Here is a 17,536-nt window from a genome sequence, read left to right on the forward strand (position 1 = left end):
GCTCGCTGGCTTCTGGAGAGAAGTGAAAGGTTATTATATGGGTTTACTGGGAAAACCCAGATTTTATAAATAATTGCCTGTCAAACTGTTCAAGATAGACAAACATACAGCAGACCAACAAAAACATGATCTGTCATATTTCTGAGAGAAATGTATGTTGAGTCTTCATTCTCTGGGACTTTACGTAGACCAGTAAAAACTAAGCGCCAGTATTTTTCCTTCTTATGCATATTTTAAAATGTAAAATGTGGGAGAGAGACAGCTAAGGAAGGAATTTGGATTCCAGAACCCAACGCCTGAAATGGTTTCTTCTGTCTATATGCCTGAAGATCGAAACCAAATACAATAAATGCTGGTGTCCTTTTAAAAAGTCTGGATGTTTACAGCAAGCATATAATTTTCCATGATTAGGGACGCCAAGAAAAATAAGAACGATGATAAAAAGAAAAGTTTAATCATACATTTCAACAAGCACAGATGGAACATCAGAAAACTTTTTTCTTTTTTAATATACTGTATTGTACACATTATTTTTAGTCCTTTACATTCAGATTAATTCCAGAAGGACTGGCATGCAGCAGGTAAAAAAGGAGGCAGTTTATGGATAGCAGGAATATTGGATGCACTGTGATTACATTTACAATGCTTCACAATTTTTTGATCACAAGGAAGAGACATATGTTTTTAGTTTAATTTTTTTTCACGAGTGGGTCCAGGTACTGCCCAATGAAAACATTTATAAAGTATAAGACTGTATCAGAAGAGTGGCAGGAGCTGAAACCTCACATACTAAGCACAAAGGAGGAGACTGCTTACACTATATAGAAGTAATGCAGACAGTTGATCTCCTAGGTCTCCTGAGCGATCTATCTTTCTTAAAGGTTTACTTTAGTCTTTAAGGCCCTGACTCTGCTTTGGGATACACTAGCACTGACTTCTGTTCCAATGGGATGCCATAGGGGCACAGCAACAGATTCTGACGCAGAATCTCGGCCTAAGCCTTTTGGTCTCCTCAAGCGTTGACCTTGGTTACTTCTAGATGTGTATAATTTCCATGGGAAAAAATGAATGGGCTTGTGAGGATATCAAAGACTGGAAGCACAGAGAAGGGAAAAGGGGGAAAGGGAGAGCCAGAGTTTGGAGAAACAAAACAAAACCCCAAAACAAACAAAAAGAAAAAAACAAAGCGGAGCAACAGAAATTAAAAATAAATAAGGGCCTGGATTTTCTCCCATTAACATCAACAGGATCCGGTCCACACAGCAGAGCACTTAAGCAGGGCTGTACCTTTAAGTACTTGAGTAGTCCCATTGAAGTCAACAGAACAATATGCTTAAAGTTACACACATTTAAGTACCTTGTGAACTGGGGCCAAAAGGCCAGATTAAATGATCAAATAAAGTCAATAGAAAGACTCCCACTGACTTCAGGAGAGAGAAGAGGATAAGAAAAGAGATTTCAATATTAAGAATTTACAGATTTCAGTATAGATGCTCCTTGGGACTCTAAAAATATTAATATTTAACTGAAACAAGAAGACCTGAAGTCATTTACCTGAAGTTTTCCTATCTGAAAAGCCTTCTTATCTGAACTTAGCTCATCTCACCTCCTATGCATCATCCTCACTGAAAAATCCCTTGTTTGGCTAGACAGGGTATTATTCTGTTAGCATTTTCTAAGAAATTGATTTGAGAGGAATTAAATGCAAAACAATGCAGTTTTACTTTTGAAAAAACAAGGAAAGCATAAATAATCATCCAAATCCTTGGCCTCTTTTTGCCTCAAACCTGCTTTACAAAACAACACATCTATTAAAACATACAGACAAAAATAAAAAATGACACTGCACTTTAGATATGGGGGCTGACAGCAGTAAGCCCACTGCAAATTTCAAAATTGTGTGATCTGCATTCTTGTCCACCTACACACTATCCCAAACATCCTGCCATTAATTAGCTTAACATTCCAGCTAGTAAACAAGAATAACGATTGAGGGGGCTGGAAAAAGAGACGGAGTCAGCCAGTAGATAGTCACAACAAACCAGCCCACTCACTGGTACACAGACACATTAGAGCTTGTATTTTTTTTCTTCCATGGAGGGGAAAAGAAAATCACCTTAATATAACACTGTCTTTCCTGTCACTGCAGCCACATCCATATTAGCAGGCTAGAAAAGTCATCCCATTTCTGCAGTAGGCACTCTGTCAAAGAAAGAGAAAATCTGTAATGAATTATCACATCAACACAAACAAGGGAAGGAGGCAGAGCAAGGCAAGGCTTTCTTCCTGTTTTGTAGACTATTCTGGCTGCAATCTAATAGTGTGCTTAATCTGAACATTTCTGGTCGGGAAGCAATGAGCAACCACTCTGTCTATTAAAAAATCAGTGTGGTTAACAAGTGGTTAGTGATTCTATTTCAAGAGAGCAACAGATATGCAAAAAGATGACATTATTTTGTTAATTGCCTACAAAATATGTGGGGACAAAAAATATACTATTATGCTGAATCTGCTTGTCCTTTATAACCATGTGTTCTCTATTCACATTGCTCAAGAATCACTTCTAACCTAAAAATCTTAATAGTCTATAAATTACTGACTCATTACAGCTTTTCCAGATTTAATTTATAGTCTGGGCCAAAAGCTATATAAACAGGCACTAGTATATCCTCCCAAAACCAAATTAAACTTAAAGGAGTTCTGTGCAGTACAGAAAACTATGATCTCCCATATAGTGTAGCCTGGGATCAAGTCTTTCCACTGATAAAGAAATGGGAGGGTTAAACAGTAGTTGAGAAAGAGAATTTTAATAAGATACAGAGCTATATCTTACTAATATATCCTCCATATACTTTAAACATCTCCTCCTGAATTAATGCAGGAAGTTGTGCCTCCTTTACACAAAAACTGGACACCACAAGTTTTAAGGGGATATTGTCAAGTTAAAATGCATATTGTTGAAAAATATTTCTTTGTGATACTAATAACATCTTCAAATGAAAGAATTTTAAATGACTTTCCCCACGTATACTGTTGGTTTACTTTCTGTTTGTCACTGAGCTTGAAAAAAGAAAACAGATTAGTCTGTTTCACTCTGCTTATACTCTAGTTCTTAGTCAGGTTCACTTTCTGCCTCTTATGTAGAGCCACATAGGAACTGTCATATATGATCAGCCCATCTAGTGCAACATCCTATCTCTGGCAGTGGTTATTATCAGCTGCCTCACAAGAAAGGCTAAAATGACCATAGCGGATAATTATGCATAACAAGCATAACGTTCCATTGTGTGTGAGGAGTATGAGCAGACACTGTTGAGGAATATATTTATCTCCATACAGAACTTTTTTCTCCACTGAAGTTTTTTAAAAATGGTAGAAACATTTTTATTTTTCTTAGTTTGGAAAACTTGGGACAGATTCTAATCTCAGTTCACAAAATCTAAATATGGGGCCTATCATTGTAAATAGATGTCTCTTTAGTTGTACCTATCCATTACCACCTTTGTGCTTCTCTGGGTGTTTATATATAAACTCTGAATTTATTTCCTAACTAATATGAGCGTAATCAATTTTCCGTCTTTGGAACTGGATACTGAATAATGGTGTTAAATGAGTACAGGGGTTAGTCTCAAGTAACTTTTTGATGTAAATTATACGTATATTGAATTTTAAGTGAACAGACTTAAAAAGACCAATCAATTTCTATAAAGAGACGTTTTCAGACAACTGAATATGCAAAAAGAAAACATACCAGCTATTTACCATAGCACCCTCTATCATACAAGTCATACTACAATATATAGATTGAACAGTATTAAAATAAAAGAGAAGAACATTAGTCAAGAGGATACACAGCTAGGCATCTGACAAGACAATACCAGCACAAAACAAAAGACTATCAAAAACCCAATACCCAAACATGAACTATACAAAAATAGGCCAGACAATAACTTTAATAAAAGGATACAATATATTCCCACAACCACAAGCATAAACTCCCAGGGAGTTTGGATCTACAGCTTGCCCAAACCATTATGGCTGGCATTTTGAAGTCCATGCAAAAATAATGCTTTAGCTCCTTCACCTCAGTATTTTACAGAGTTTATAACCACAGTGACAACCTTTAACACATAAATATAATATTTAGGGCTACTGTGGAGTTTACATTGAGATAAATGAACCTGAGACTAATGTTGGATTCACATTAAAGATAAATGGTTATATTCTGTCCTGTTGGGGAAAGGATTTTTGGCTGAAAGGCAGACTCAGGCTTGGCTTCGACCACCTGGGAAATAATCAAGCTTAAAGTTTTCCAACATAGGCAACATTATATGGTTCCCTATACCCCTGAATGATGACAGGTTTCAGAGTAACAGCCGTGTTAGTCTGTATTCGTAAAAAGAAAAGGAGTACTTGTGGCACCTTAGAGACTAACCAGTTTATTTGAGCATGAGCTTTCGTGAGCTACAGCTCACTTCATCGGATGCATAGCATATCGTGGAAACTGCAGAAGACATTATATACACACAGAGGTGGGAGGAAGTTTTGTTTCATGGTCTCTGTGTGTATATAATGTCTTCTGCAGTTTCCACGATATGCTATGCATCCGATGAAGTGAGCTGTAGCTCACGAAAGCTCATGCTCAAATAAACTGGTTAGTCTCTAAGGTGCCACAAGTACTCCTTTTCTTTATACCCCTGAAGAAGTCATTTTAGAAGCAAGTTTCAGAGCAGGGAGGACATCATCTTCACAAAGCAGGACACTCCACTAGATTATATTTAGCAATATATTATAGTTAGTGTCTGCTAGAGCTAGGTCTGCAAATAAGTTTCCTACTTAACTCCGTTTTCACTCATGCCTCCTTAGGCTGAAATTTTCCATTCTTTAATCTCTGCCTGAAGCTGAAGTTTTCCGGAAAGTCTGAACAAAATTCCTTCAGCTGTTTTGGAGTTCAGAGAGAATGAAAACAAAACACTTCTCCCTTCCAGTGCCTGCCAAAGTGATTTTCATCTATGCACATTTTATTGAATAACTTATTTATAAATGAGTGACACTCATCTGCAGTGGTCTCTCAGTAATTTACCTAAACACGGGCTGTACCTCAACCTCATTCTAAAGGGAATGTTTTCGGAATGGGTCCTTTATAGCAGCAGGGAGCTTGAATCACCCGGTTCCAGAGGAAAAGAGCACTTCTACCTAGTTCTGATATTTCAGGACATCAGATCTAAACACTGTTATGCATAGGAAAGCTATTTTACAGGTATCAAATAGTCTGACTAATACATTTTAATCTCTGAGGTCTATGACAGTTGGATTCACAGTATTGAAAGCCGTGGCTCTCCAGGCCAAGATAGGTGAAAAACAATGTCAACAGGTGTTTTCCAATTCTTTATTACAATTCTAAAAACATTTTCTTTTTTTTAAACAGGAGACCAACTATGGTGTGGCATAAAATAAAGGGTTTGGCCAGATTCTTATGTACACCAAGGCTACCTTATATCACTCTGGCAGCATACAGTGGTCTTGGTGTAAACGAAGATCTAGCCCTTTTTCTTCACTTGTTTGAGATGACTTGTAGAGCCAGTCCTTGGCTTCCCACTTCTAAGCAACATGGCAACCCCAAACTCATGCCAATGAGACCTTTATACCACACTATAGCCTCATGTATCCTCCCTACGTGTATCTTTCTTTCTTTCAAAAGAGTCACATCATCAATCTCTCAGGAACAGTTACAGCCCTTAACTTATTTAAGCAGATTTATACTTAATAGCAAAAATGTTGATAGCAAAAATGTCCTTCTCTAGAACTCCTACTGTTACTCCATAAATGTAAGTCATCTAGCAAATTGAGTTTTTATAAACAGTATGAAATCACTGGCGTTAACTCTATGTGTTGTCAGGAGGAGAAAGGAAAGATCACTGTTGTGCTCTCTCTCAGTCATGTGCAGCAACTCCATTCCTTTCCCTTTGTTTGGATGAGAGTGGGCAGAACTGTTTGTCTAGCTAGAAAATGGAAGCTGCACACCATTATGATGCAGATTTAGAAACCAAGCCCGAGAAACAGGTATTCACCAAATGACTTCTTGAATGCTACAAAAAGGGCCTCTAGTCTTTTTGCCCTACGCATGTTTTTCTTATTCACGTTAGCGAGAGATGTGCAAAGAAACAAAGGGAAGAACACCGCTCCCATCCCATAATAAGGGCCCAGGGTCATTCAGAATGGAACACAACTTACCGTACATCCAACGGCCATCACAATGTTACTTTATTGAATGGTTTCAGAGTAACAGCCGTGTTAGTCTGTATTCGTAAAAAGAAAAGGAGTACTTGTGGCACCTTAGAGACTAACCAGTTTATTTGAGCATGAGCTTTCGTGAGCTACAGCTCACTTCATAGCTATGCATCCGATGAAGTGAGCTGTAGCTCACGAAAGCTCATGCTCAAATAAACTGGTTAGTCTCTAAGGTGCCACAAGTACTCCTTTTCTTTTTATTGAATGGGCATCACTGGGTTTTTCAACACAGACATACCGAAGCAGTGAGTCACAGAGGAGAGCCTGAACCAAACCCAAGAATTTGAATACTCCTGAATTTGTAAGAACTTCAGATCAGAATCCTAACACTGCTGGACAGACCCAGCTCTAGTTAACTTCTATTATTGCATGAATTATTTCACTGCTGTAACATGATGCGAGAAAGACTGATACTGGGCTGAGAAAGAAACAGATGTGCCATGATTTTTGAATTGGTTGGCTTGCGTTAGATCTTTCACTGGGTAAAAACTGAAACATTTATGAGTAGCACACCCCTAGTGTACAGCCCAAGTGCTAAAGTATACTGGGCCAAATTCTCGACTGGTGTAACTCTGCAGTTCCATTCACTTCAGTGGAGATACACCAATTTATACCTGCAGAGAACCTGGTGCATTGTGTCACTGAAAAATTGTGTATCTCTGAATTAAGGGCCGTTTCTATCCAAGTTGGGCAATAGCTTTTTCAAAACTAGAAGGCTTGCTTTCTTGTTGTCCTTGTGTATGTGTGGGGGCAACTGATTTGATTACAAAGCATAAAGCGAATGGCAGACTGAGACACCAAAATCAAAGCGAAAGCCTTGGCTGAACTTCATTAGCAAGCACAAATAAATATAGGCTCCATATCTTGTTTGTGACATACCATGGGCCTTTCCTCCTTTTATTAATTTTGCTCTAACCTCTGATATTTGCATACATGTAAACTGAGCCACATGAGGTTAATTTATCTCTGATATGGGACTTGTGTGGAAAACTTTTTCATTAAATATTTCTCCTGCTGCATTTTTACAGTTTTACTGTGAAAAACGGGGAGGATTATAGCTCAGACAGTGGAAGCCTCTATTTGAGAACAGTGGAGGGAGCCCTGTCCTCTAAGTAAGAGACATTCTTGGATCAGATACTGGCTGGCAGGATGGAAAAAAGGATGTATCATTAACTTTCATTCCATTCCAAATAACCTGGAACCCATAAAACACAAAGATACCCGAATTTTAAATATGCTCTTTCCCCCCATTTCTTCTTTCCATTTTATTTGTGGAATGTTAACTTTGAAACTTCATAAGTCCCCAAATATCAAACAAGTCATTTTGGACAGATTCATAACTCTTTGAACATAGAAATGTCTACATTAAAAAAAACCAGTGATTAAAAGGTTACTCTTCTAATTTCTCCAGCCTGCTTCATCAAACCACATACAAAGAAGTGTCAAGTTATTTAGAGATTATAATAAAAATTAACTTAAGGGGCTAAGTATAAACAGCATTGTAGAGAAAAGAAAATCCATGTGCCACTTAGAATTAGCTGCTTCTGTTTAGGTCCAACTTAACCTATATGGATATGAACTATCCTTACGAACAATACATATAGATACAAAAGTATAATACTGTATTCCTCTTTAATATAGGACAATAGCAGTTAAAGCTCTACTTCAACTATCCCATGTTAAATCAGCAGTCATAGCACAGATGTTTATTATTATTCCAAGTATGTGTGTGTATTATTTATATAAGTGCCTAGTATATACTGTTGGCATTATACAAAAAATGAACAATAAATACCACATATGTATCCATGTGTGGCAATGCTGAGCCATCCAAATTCTGCTCTCTGCTGCATTCATGCATCCTTACTGATTTAATTTACGTTAGCATTGGATCGACAGTGCTGGAAAGTGTAGTATTGATCCACAAAATAGTGAGCTCATCAGAAGTGACCCACATATATGCTTCAACCTAGTCCTAGTCACATCTAGGGGTAGGCAAAAACTTCAGGATTTGTGCCTATTTTTTCCTTGACTGTTGAGACTGCTAATAAGCGTCACAACAGTGGCTTCTGTGATGTGGACATTTGCCCGCTAGGAATTGGACCGAAAACACCAGCACATTTTAGTAAGACAACCACAAGCAAACACTGATAAAAGTGCAGCCTCGAAAAACCACCCTTCAACAATCTGTAACAAAAAGCTTTTCACTGAAGTCAGTTCTGGGATTCCGCTTACTGTCTACTGCCAATGGTATCAACTTTTTAATAATCACACGGAACAGGGCTGCTGTATCTAGATGCACGTGTACCCTACCCAAGTCTGTTAAAGAAAACAGCCTACACCCCAAATTCAAAGTAACTTAAAAAAATACCTTGTTTTCTGTTGCTGAGAACAACAATTATAAAAAGCATTTTATTTTATTTTTAAACTAGAGACAAACAATGGTGTGGCAGAAAATAAAGGGTTTGGCCAGATTCTTATTTACACCAGGGCTACTTGTTTACACAAAGGCTGCTGCTGAGAATAACAAAAAATCCCCAATAACAGTCTCTGTTCATATATAGGACCTATGAAAAACAAGGACCAAATTCTGATCTCAGTTACCCATTGATGTTGCACAGGCAAAACAGTTGACTTTGGCTTGTGTACTGTCATTCAGCTAATTTTACCAGCTTGGAACACAGCAGGTAACGATCAAATGCTGTTTTCAGGGCTGTGCTGATATCCTCATAATGAAGGAAATTAAAGCAAAGGTATGATGGGTTTCTGCTGTAGTAAAAACTGGGGTCTGGGAGTAGGTGATCAATGTTTGCAAAAAGAAAAAGAACAAGACTGGCAGGGAGAGAAACATCATTTTAAGTTTCTCAGAGGGTACTGTAAACAATGGAGAGTGAAGGAAAAAACTGAACTATAAAGCAAAATTTGGCAGCATAGTAAATTGCAAAACAGACCTACTTTTCCAAAGTCCTTTCCATCATTGCCACCAATTTTAATAGACTTATTTGTCTGAGAAAGAGAAATTCTTTTGCATTGTTAAAGAAAATGAGACATTGCTTAGTATACTGAAAAGAAAAAAAAATCCTGCTCTGACTCTTATCTCATGTAGCCCAAAAACTTTCCCCAGCATAGTCTTCTTCAGGGGTGAGGTATTAGGAATCCCCCAGGATTCAGAGTGGCTGGTGAGTTGCTTTACCACCGCTTCTCTACCCAAACCAGTACAGCAGCAGATCCAATGGGCCCACCCACTGCCTCAAAATCTCCGTCCACGATAGCACACAAGGATCCCCACATGGAGCTTCACCCCACTGTATAAGAACATAAGAAATGGCCATACTGGGTCAGACCAATGGTCCATCTAACCCAGTATCCTGTCTTCTGACAGTGGCCTGTGCCACATGCTTCAGAGGGAATGAACAGAATAGGCAATCATCGAGTGATCCATCCCCTGTTGTCCACTCCCAGTCTCTGGTATGAAAGTGATATGCACCCCTGAGTGGGCTATCAAGAGCTTGGCCTATCCAACATGTTAGAACTGCAATAGGGACACTCTGTATCCATAAGGGTGTGGGGCGGAATTTTGCCCCTTAACAATTTTACCTATTTATATCAAACTGGGTAGATAAAGAGTGCTGGAGTGATATGCTGAAGGGTCCTCTTTTGATATTTCTCAATTTGTTGGATTTAACTGTACTGCAACCATAACATATGTATGGGAAGTTTATTAGATCCAAGAACAAGGTTAAAGTCCTGAGACACCTGGGGAGGAGAACTTTAATGTATGGTTGGAGTCTGAAAACTACCGTTTATAACTCAGAGCACTGTTAGAGATTTAGTCACAGAACTCCCATGGAAAATGTACCGCAAACTTTTGGACCTCCTTGGACTTGCGACACAGATTAATTCTACATGAAATGGCCTGACTGGACTCCTCTTCAAGGACAGATACTTTTGGCCTTTCAAGGTTTCATTTTAGTTGCTGAAGGGGCTCAGGCTGTTACTTTGGCCAGCACAGAAAATAGTTTAGTTTCTCTAGATGTCATTATGCCTCACAATCCCTGCTTGCGTACTGAAAACAATTTTCTTGGTAGCGAGACAGTGTGGTCCCGTGACTTGAACACAGGGGTACAAGCCAGGAAGTGCTGGGCTCCAATCCCAGCTCTGACACTTACTTGTTGTGTGGCCTCAGACAAACCACTTAACTCTTCTTTGTTTCTATTCCCCCCGTCTTTGAAATGGGAATACTACCATTCACCAACCCCAGTTCTGAAGACTGATTGATTACAGAGCTAATGTTTGCACAGCACTGAAAATACAGCATGCTATATAATTATTATTTTTATTAGATTATTTCTTCCCACCAGTTCTTAAGTCTAAAATATTACATTTACAGAGGCAGATGTTGAAATCAGCATTAGAGGAATGGAACTTTGTTTGAAATGAAATTAACTGGTTTAGGAAAAACAATAGCTTATAAAAGGCCTTTACCTTTACTCAATCATTTCTTGGGATTTGATTAACTCCTTTTTAAATGTTAAACTGAAACACAATATCCACAGACATCTTGCACCATATTTCTTCCTCCCTCCCCTCCCCCCGAAATGTATTCTATGAATGGTGCATTCAATATATGTAATTTTGTATTCTTTCTTTTATGCGATGAATCATTTCAGCTGGGAAAATAAGACCCTGTCCAATAGCAGAGTGCAGAAAGTTGTTCTGCAAACAGAGAAATTTTCTCAGGCTCCAAGGCCGTTGCTGGTAGAAGCATTTGGGTGCGGCCAGTTCTATTACTGGTCAGCACTCATTACTGACTGATGCACTCTGTTTCCAGTGGGGTTCTTATTCACCATACCAGTGGGAGGTAAGAGGAGTTAAGGTAATGCATCAGTGGTTGCCAGTGGAGGAGATGGGAAGAAAAAAAGCAAAAGAAATATACTATTTCAATCAAAGTCAGAAATTTGTAGAAGTGGTTTTGGTCTCAAATATAGAAAAAATATTTATCCAAGAAACTCCTACTCGGGTGCGAACATCCTACTTCGAGTGGGATTTTATTTGGCAAAGTGCTGTGAAAGAGTGGAAGCTAATACAGAGCATGTCTATAAACAAATATATTTATTTAGTACAGATTGACACATTCACTAGAGTATTTCAATGATTACACGTGTAAAACTATTTCCTATAGTGGTTTCCTTTTGTGATTCCACTAATTTATTCAATTCCACCCAATTTTCATGCATTGAATGTTATGAGCTATTTCAGCCACCCAGACTGAAATGTGCATTTGGAGACTACATGCCTGTTTTTACATTTAATCATCGACACATAATTATTTGGTAATATTAGGATTTGAACTCCAATGGAAGCCAACCAACATTTTAATATATTAAAAAAATCATACAGAATGAATTCTGCCCTGAGGAGAAGAATTAAGAGCCAAATCCTAAACACCTTTACTCAGGTTTTATTCACCCCTCTCAGGCAAAACTTGCATAGACTGCAGTTAGACTGATTAAAAACAGAGGAACATACATTCTGCAATCCTTGCTCAGGAAAAACTCCCTTTGACATTAACAGGAAGGAATTTTACCAGTCTAAAGACTGTGGTATTTGGTCCTGAGTAAGATTTCAGGATTAGTTTCTAAAATGGAACCAAATCTATCTTTCATAAGTATTTCTATACCACCGATTGCTGTAGACTAAGCACTGATGTAATTTATCCTGTAATACTAATCTTTTACCAGAAGTATACATTACTTTGTGACATTTCTAACAATTTAATCTGAGATGGACTGAAACTTAAACATGACACCTGACTCTGCCTGAACTTTGGGAGAGTTTGGATCCGGTTCTGACTTTTCGTTGTCGTTGCTTTGTAATAGGCCAGAACTGGAACACCACATCCAAATATCTGCAGCCTTTACAGCTAAGGCCCATTTCTAAATTAAACTCTAATCAGGCTTATTCCACACCAGTGGTTCCCCAACTTGTTCTGCCACTTGTGCAGGGAAAGCCTGTGGCGGCCGGGCCGGTTTGTTTCCCTGCCGCATCCGCATGTTCGGCCGATCGCGGCTCCCAGCGGCCATGGTTCACTGATCCAGGCAAATGGAAGCTGCTGGAAGCGGTGCGGGCCGAGGGACGTACTGGCTGCCGCTACTAGAATTATTTGATCTTCAATTATACTGGGCACTTCTGATTAAGTGCTGAGGGTTACTTTTTACGTGCTATATGCACAGCACTTTACCTGCTGTGTGCACAACACAATCTACCAATTAAAAATGTGAAGGCTGACAATTAAACACTAGTGGGACATCACCTCATCTATTCTGCAAGCTTTGCTTCCGATCGCTGACAACCATAACAAAATCTCTCTCCCTTAAACAACCACCCAAATTAATTTAGCCTTGCTCAAGTATCTTTTCTGTTGACACACCAGACTAGAGAGTATTACATGTCAAAGTAATGAAAAGTATATAGTTGTGCAAACTAAGCACTGGATCATGGGATAAAAACAGCCTAAAACACAGATAAATTAGCATACTGCAAAATGTATGGAAAGAGAAGACCACCTCAATAATAAAAATGATCAGCTTGTCCACAAACACTGACTGATCCACTGACTGGGCCTTTGTGCTAATGTCCCATGCTTTTCACCGTCTCCTACCAGTATACAATTAAGATCTTAGTTCCAAGATATGCTCAAGAAACACCTGCATCTATTTTGTTAAGGACCAGATTTTGGATTGCTCTTTTCCAGTTGTGCAAGTCAGGGAGGGCAAAAGGAGTATTTTCCCATTTCCACCTCTCATGATGTGGATCACAGCTATAGTCTCCATGCTCCCTGAGGTACAGTGACTGCCCCCTGCAACTATCCCTCAGTTTGCAAGCCATCCCCAAAGGGCAAGTGTGATGGCTTTGCTGCACAAGGCAGCATCAACAGAACCACACAGAGATACAAAAGAATCTTTGTTGTACCCAATCCAAACACGAAGACTTTAAAAAAAAAAAAAAAAAGACTCCGAAGACTTCTTAGGTATAACTACACCTCTCAAAATCCAGGACAGTCAGTCACTCATGGATGAAAGGGAGGAAGGGTGATGGGCTCTCATGTGAGGAAGGCTAGGCTCCTTCTATCTTCATGAGGGACCATCCCCATTCATAAACTGGTGAAGTTGCCTGAGAAGATGGGGGGGAAATGCCATCCAAGTCCCTCTGATGTCTGGTTGAAGTTATCCATAAACTTTCCAAGTGTCTACCTGTCTTTCTACCATTTCTAATTTGTCCATCATTTTTGCAACATATCTCAGTTGTTCTGCTGAGCTAATGATCCACCATTCACTTCAACATCCCTCTCCTATTTACAGTATTTGCTATGTTAGTCATCACTTTACTGCACCTTCTTTTGAAGTGACTGGGACTGGCCAATGTCAGGGACAGGGTAATGGACTATATGGACCCATTAGTTTGATCCATCATGGCAAAATTATGCTCTTAAAGAAAACTAGCCATTTTATATTTCCTTTGTATACAGTAGTACAGCAAAAATCCATACGTTTAAATCTACAACTAGTATTTGTCTAGCAACAAACTGGCTGGGCTGTGAGATTCCCCTGGCTGACTGCCGTTGTTCAATCATTTAAATATAGGCGTATGAATGAGGAGAGATGGATTACCTGCTCATAACTCCATCAAGGGCTTGTAGTGATATCACAACTCATTTTTAAAAATCATATATTGAAAAATATTTAAATCCTGTAGGAAAGATTTTTTTAAAATAAGTACTTCTTTGATGTAAGAACATTTTGATTTGTGTGCATGCTGACACCAGAACAGCTCGATTACTTTGTGTGCTCATTTATCATGAGTGCAAAGTTGATCTCATTAGGATGTGGGATTATTGCAGCAAGTATCTTTCACATACACTAATTACACTGACAGCAATTACTTCATTTCAGATTTTTGGGTAAGCAAAAACACTAAGCAAATATTGTAAGTATGATCACTTATTTTGGTCTCAATAAAGAACACTTAATTAAGTTGAATCCCAAAAGGTAAGTTTTATTTAATTAAAAAAAAAGGGGGGGAGAGCTATTTCTTGAGCCACATTGAACGTTCTGCTTTCACAGTCAAGCATACAGGGACCCTGTGGATCCAGGCTTGGGGCAAAGAAAGGGTGTGGTGCTTAAACTGCATTATTCCCTGTGATGGTGCAGTTCCCTTTTCCCTTGCTTTTTTTCACTGCACAATGGCTTGTGGTAAGACTGGAGTGTCAAGTCCAGGCTTTCAGCCCTACAGTAGCTCTGGATTTCCTGGCTTTTGTGGGTTTAAATCAGACCCTTAACATTACTTATATGCATTTGTTTTGGGTAATTGACATTAATTTTCAGGTTGCATCACTGGCATCAATCAGCAAGCTTCTCCAAGGACTGGAGTTAAGGGGCCACAATAAAGGGTAAGACATTGTTTCTTTTGTTTTATTTTTGGAAACATTTTAACTACCATATACTTTTCCACTTGCTGTTATATTCATTTTGCATAATGCAGTATAAAACGTTAGCGTCTGTCTTGCTGAAAAGATTATTTTGGCATTTCTGCAAACGACCTGGATCTGGAGTCTGGTGATAATCAACATCTCTGCAAAGTCAGGTTGATACACTAGACCTACATAACGCTAAAACAGCAGAACATTGCTTTTCAGGGAGATACATTGCCAGCTACAGATGTTTTCCATATGGAACGTGGAAAGTCACAGACCTCCACTCATCAGTGTTCTCACCTCGTAGAACACATCCACAGACAACACTGCTGTAAGTGACATTCAGCAGCAGCCTCCATTACCATGTAGTGTGGAGGAACAAGTACATTTTCATTGCCAAAGGTAGGAAAATGCACTAGTGCAGTCTGTGTATTGTGACAATTCTGACATTTTCAACCTCCTGTTTTGCTCGTGTACTGCATACCTATTCAGGTGATGGGTCAAGAGAGGCCAACGTGACCTTCTGAGGCTGAAGTGTCAAAATCATCTTACTCTGAAGATGGGTTAACTGTTGCAGGAGATCATGTCAAGGTTTGAATGTTGAAAATCGCAGCTGGTGTTCAACAAGAGCCCTACAAAAAATCCTCATGGATATGGAGCAGAATCTGTATGAATTACTGAGTCTGCAGTGAGGAGGACCTAAGGGAATTCAATAAGGCTAGTCCTATTTTACCAGCAAAATAGTGCTAAGTCAGATGTGAAAGCCTACCTGAGGTCCTCCATAACACACATTTTGGGGTAGGGAGCAGTCCATGGTTACACCCAGACTTCATGTCATCAGGGCCAATGCATACTGCATATACAATTAAAATATACTTTGATACAGAGCCAGAACTTCAAAAGAGCGCAGAGTTTTATTTTCAAGTGCTCAATATCGACAACTGGGGCAAGATTTTCAAAAGAGCTCAGCTCCCACTTAGGCACCAAAATAAGAACCAGATTTTCAAAATTTGCTCAGCACCCAAAGCTCCCATTTGTAATACACGTGGCCAGATTTTCAAGAGCACAGTGTCCAAAGTGCACCCAATGTGCTGCACTCTTCTGCAAATCCGACCACTTATTTTAGAGCCTAAATGGGAGCTGAGCTCTTCTGAAAATCTGGCCCTGAATGTGGATGCTGAATGCTTTTGAAAATTCTGCCTATAGCATATCCATTTTGGGTCTGTATGTCCATAACTACACAAAAATATACTATTGTCTTGGCTCAGAGGAAAGAAAATTAATCAACACCAAAAATACTTCAAGTAAAAATAGTTCATTGACGTTAGCCTTCTGCTTCAGTCAATACTGCAGAATCTGAGAAACTATTTGTAGCCTGAGGCAATATTGTACTATTAGTGTCCTCCAGGCTAGGCAATAATTCTAAAGCCATACATATTTAGTAATGTATAAACTTTACCATGTAATATTTGGCACCATTTCTATAAAATTTAAAACTATGCTGGAGATTCTTATAGCAGACTAGAGGTTTGAGCCATGCTACTCTCAAATGGGAACTGTGTGGTTAAATTCCCTAAGTCGGCTTTGAAATTCTGAAACAGTATCTCCTTTGAATTTTATTCTGCCTTCTTTCCCTTTTCTTTTCACCTTTTTCTTCTATATCTTGTTGTACTTTTCCACCATTTGCACCCCTTAGACTGATTTTCTAGAATATGTAAAACACTCAACTTAACTGAAATCTTCTCTAACTCATCTTTCTTCAGGATATTTTCTTTTCTTATTCAGCTGAAAAGGAAAAATCAATGACCACACGCGCAAATATCTTTAATTCAACGCTGCTGCCAGCCTTGTTGTACGGCAGTGAAACATGCACTGACGAAGAAAGAAGAGCAGCGGCTGTCAGTAGCTGAAAGGGCAATGGAACGAGCTATGTTGGGAATCTCCCTTCTGGATCGCATCCCAAATAAAATGATCAGAGAACGCAGCGGTGTGAAAGATATTGTCGTGGAAAGCAGACATAATAAGATACGATGGGCAGGCCACACAGCATGGCTCCCAGACAATAGGTGGACCGCAATCATAGCTGAGTGGTACCCACGAGAACAGAAAAGACCGGCCGGCCTCCAAGAATATGGGAGTGAGCTGTAGCTCACGAAAGCTTATCCTCAAATAAATTTGTTAGTCTCTAAGGTGCCACAAGTACTCCTTTTCTTTTTACGAATACAGACTAACACGGCTGCTACTCTGAAATCTGTATTGTGTCTCAGTGAGTCATCACTTTCTCCTGCTTCTCCCACATTCTCTTGCCACTTCTTCCAGGTCTCCTCTCCTGTAGTTCCTGGATCTTACTGGCACCACCCAAGAGTGGGGCCACACTGTGACTGGAACCTAGACCAGTGATTCTCAAGCTACCTGATGTGGGGGACCTGCAATTTTTTTTTCCTATGTGCGCGCAGACCAGCAGCCGATGGCTTGCGGACCGACACCAGTCCGCGGACCATCACTTTGAGTAGCACCGTCCTTGACAACACCTGCTTTATCCTCTCCTGCAGGCAGTTCTAGTTCTACTGCAGTCGCATATTGCTAGAGCTGCGGAAAATTGGACGTATTGCTTATCATGTGGAGCAGGAGGGTTATGGCAGCAGAAAAAGCAGCAGTGAGAATGGAGGAGAGTTTAACCATCTAGTAAAGGGTCAGGATGATTATAAAAGGAACATTTTTGGAGGGGGCGGCTAGATATTTCTCATGGGGGAACTGGACACAGTTTAGAAG

General features: G+C 39.3%; 1 protein-coding gene across 5 annotated transcripts in view; it reads right to left on the reverse strand.

Moving 5' to 3' along the window:
• Positions 1-433: 433 nt before the first annotated feature.
• The window catches only part of SUPT3H (SPT3 homolog, SAGA and STAGA complex component), a 461,776-nt gene continuing 444,673 nt past the window's right edge, over positions 434-17,536 (reverse strand). For 4 of the 5 annotated variants that reach the window (XM_043542153.1, XM_043542162.1, XM_043542152.1 and 1 more), the window contains one exon: positions 434-2,202. In XM_043542153.1, the coding sequence (XP_043398088.1) occupies positions 2,161-2,202 (42 nt within the window). In that variant the 3' untranslated portion in view covers positions 434-2,160. Of the gene's footprint in view, positions 2,223-17,536 lie in introns of all 5 variants that reach the window. The other variant, XM_037893907.2, reaches the window with a different exon arrangement.

This window comes from Chelonia mydas, chromosome 3, assembly GCF_015237465.2.
Source record: "Chelonia mydas isolate rCheMyd1 chromosome 3, rCheMyd1.pri.v2, whole genome shotgun sequence".
Lineage (NCBI taxonomy): Eukaryota > Metazoa > Chordata > Testudines > Cheloniidae > Chelonia > Chelonia mydas.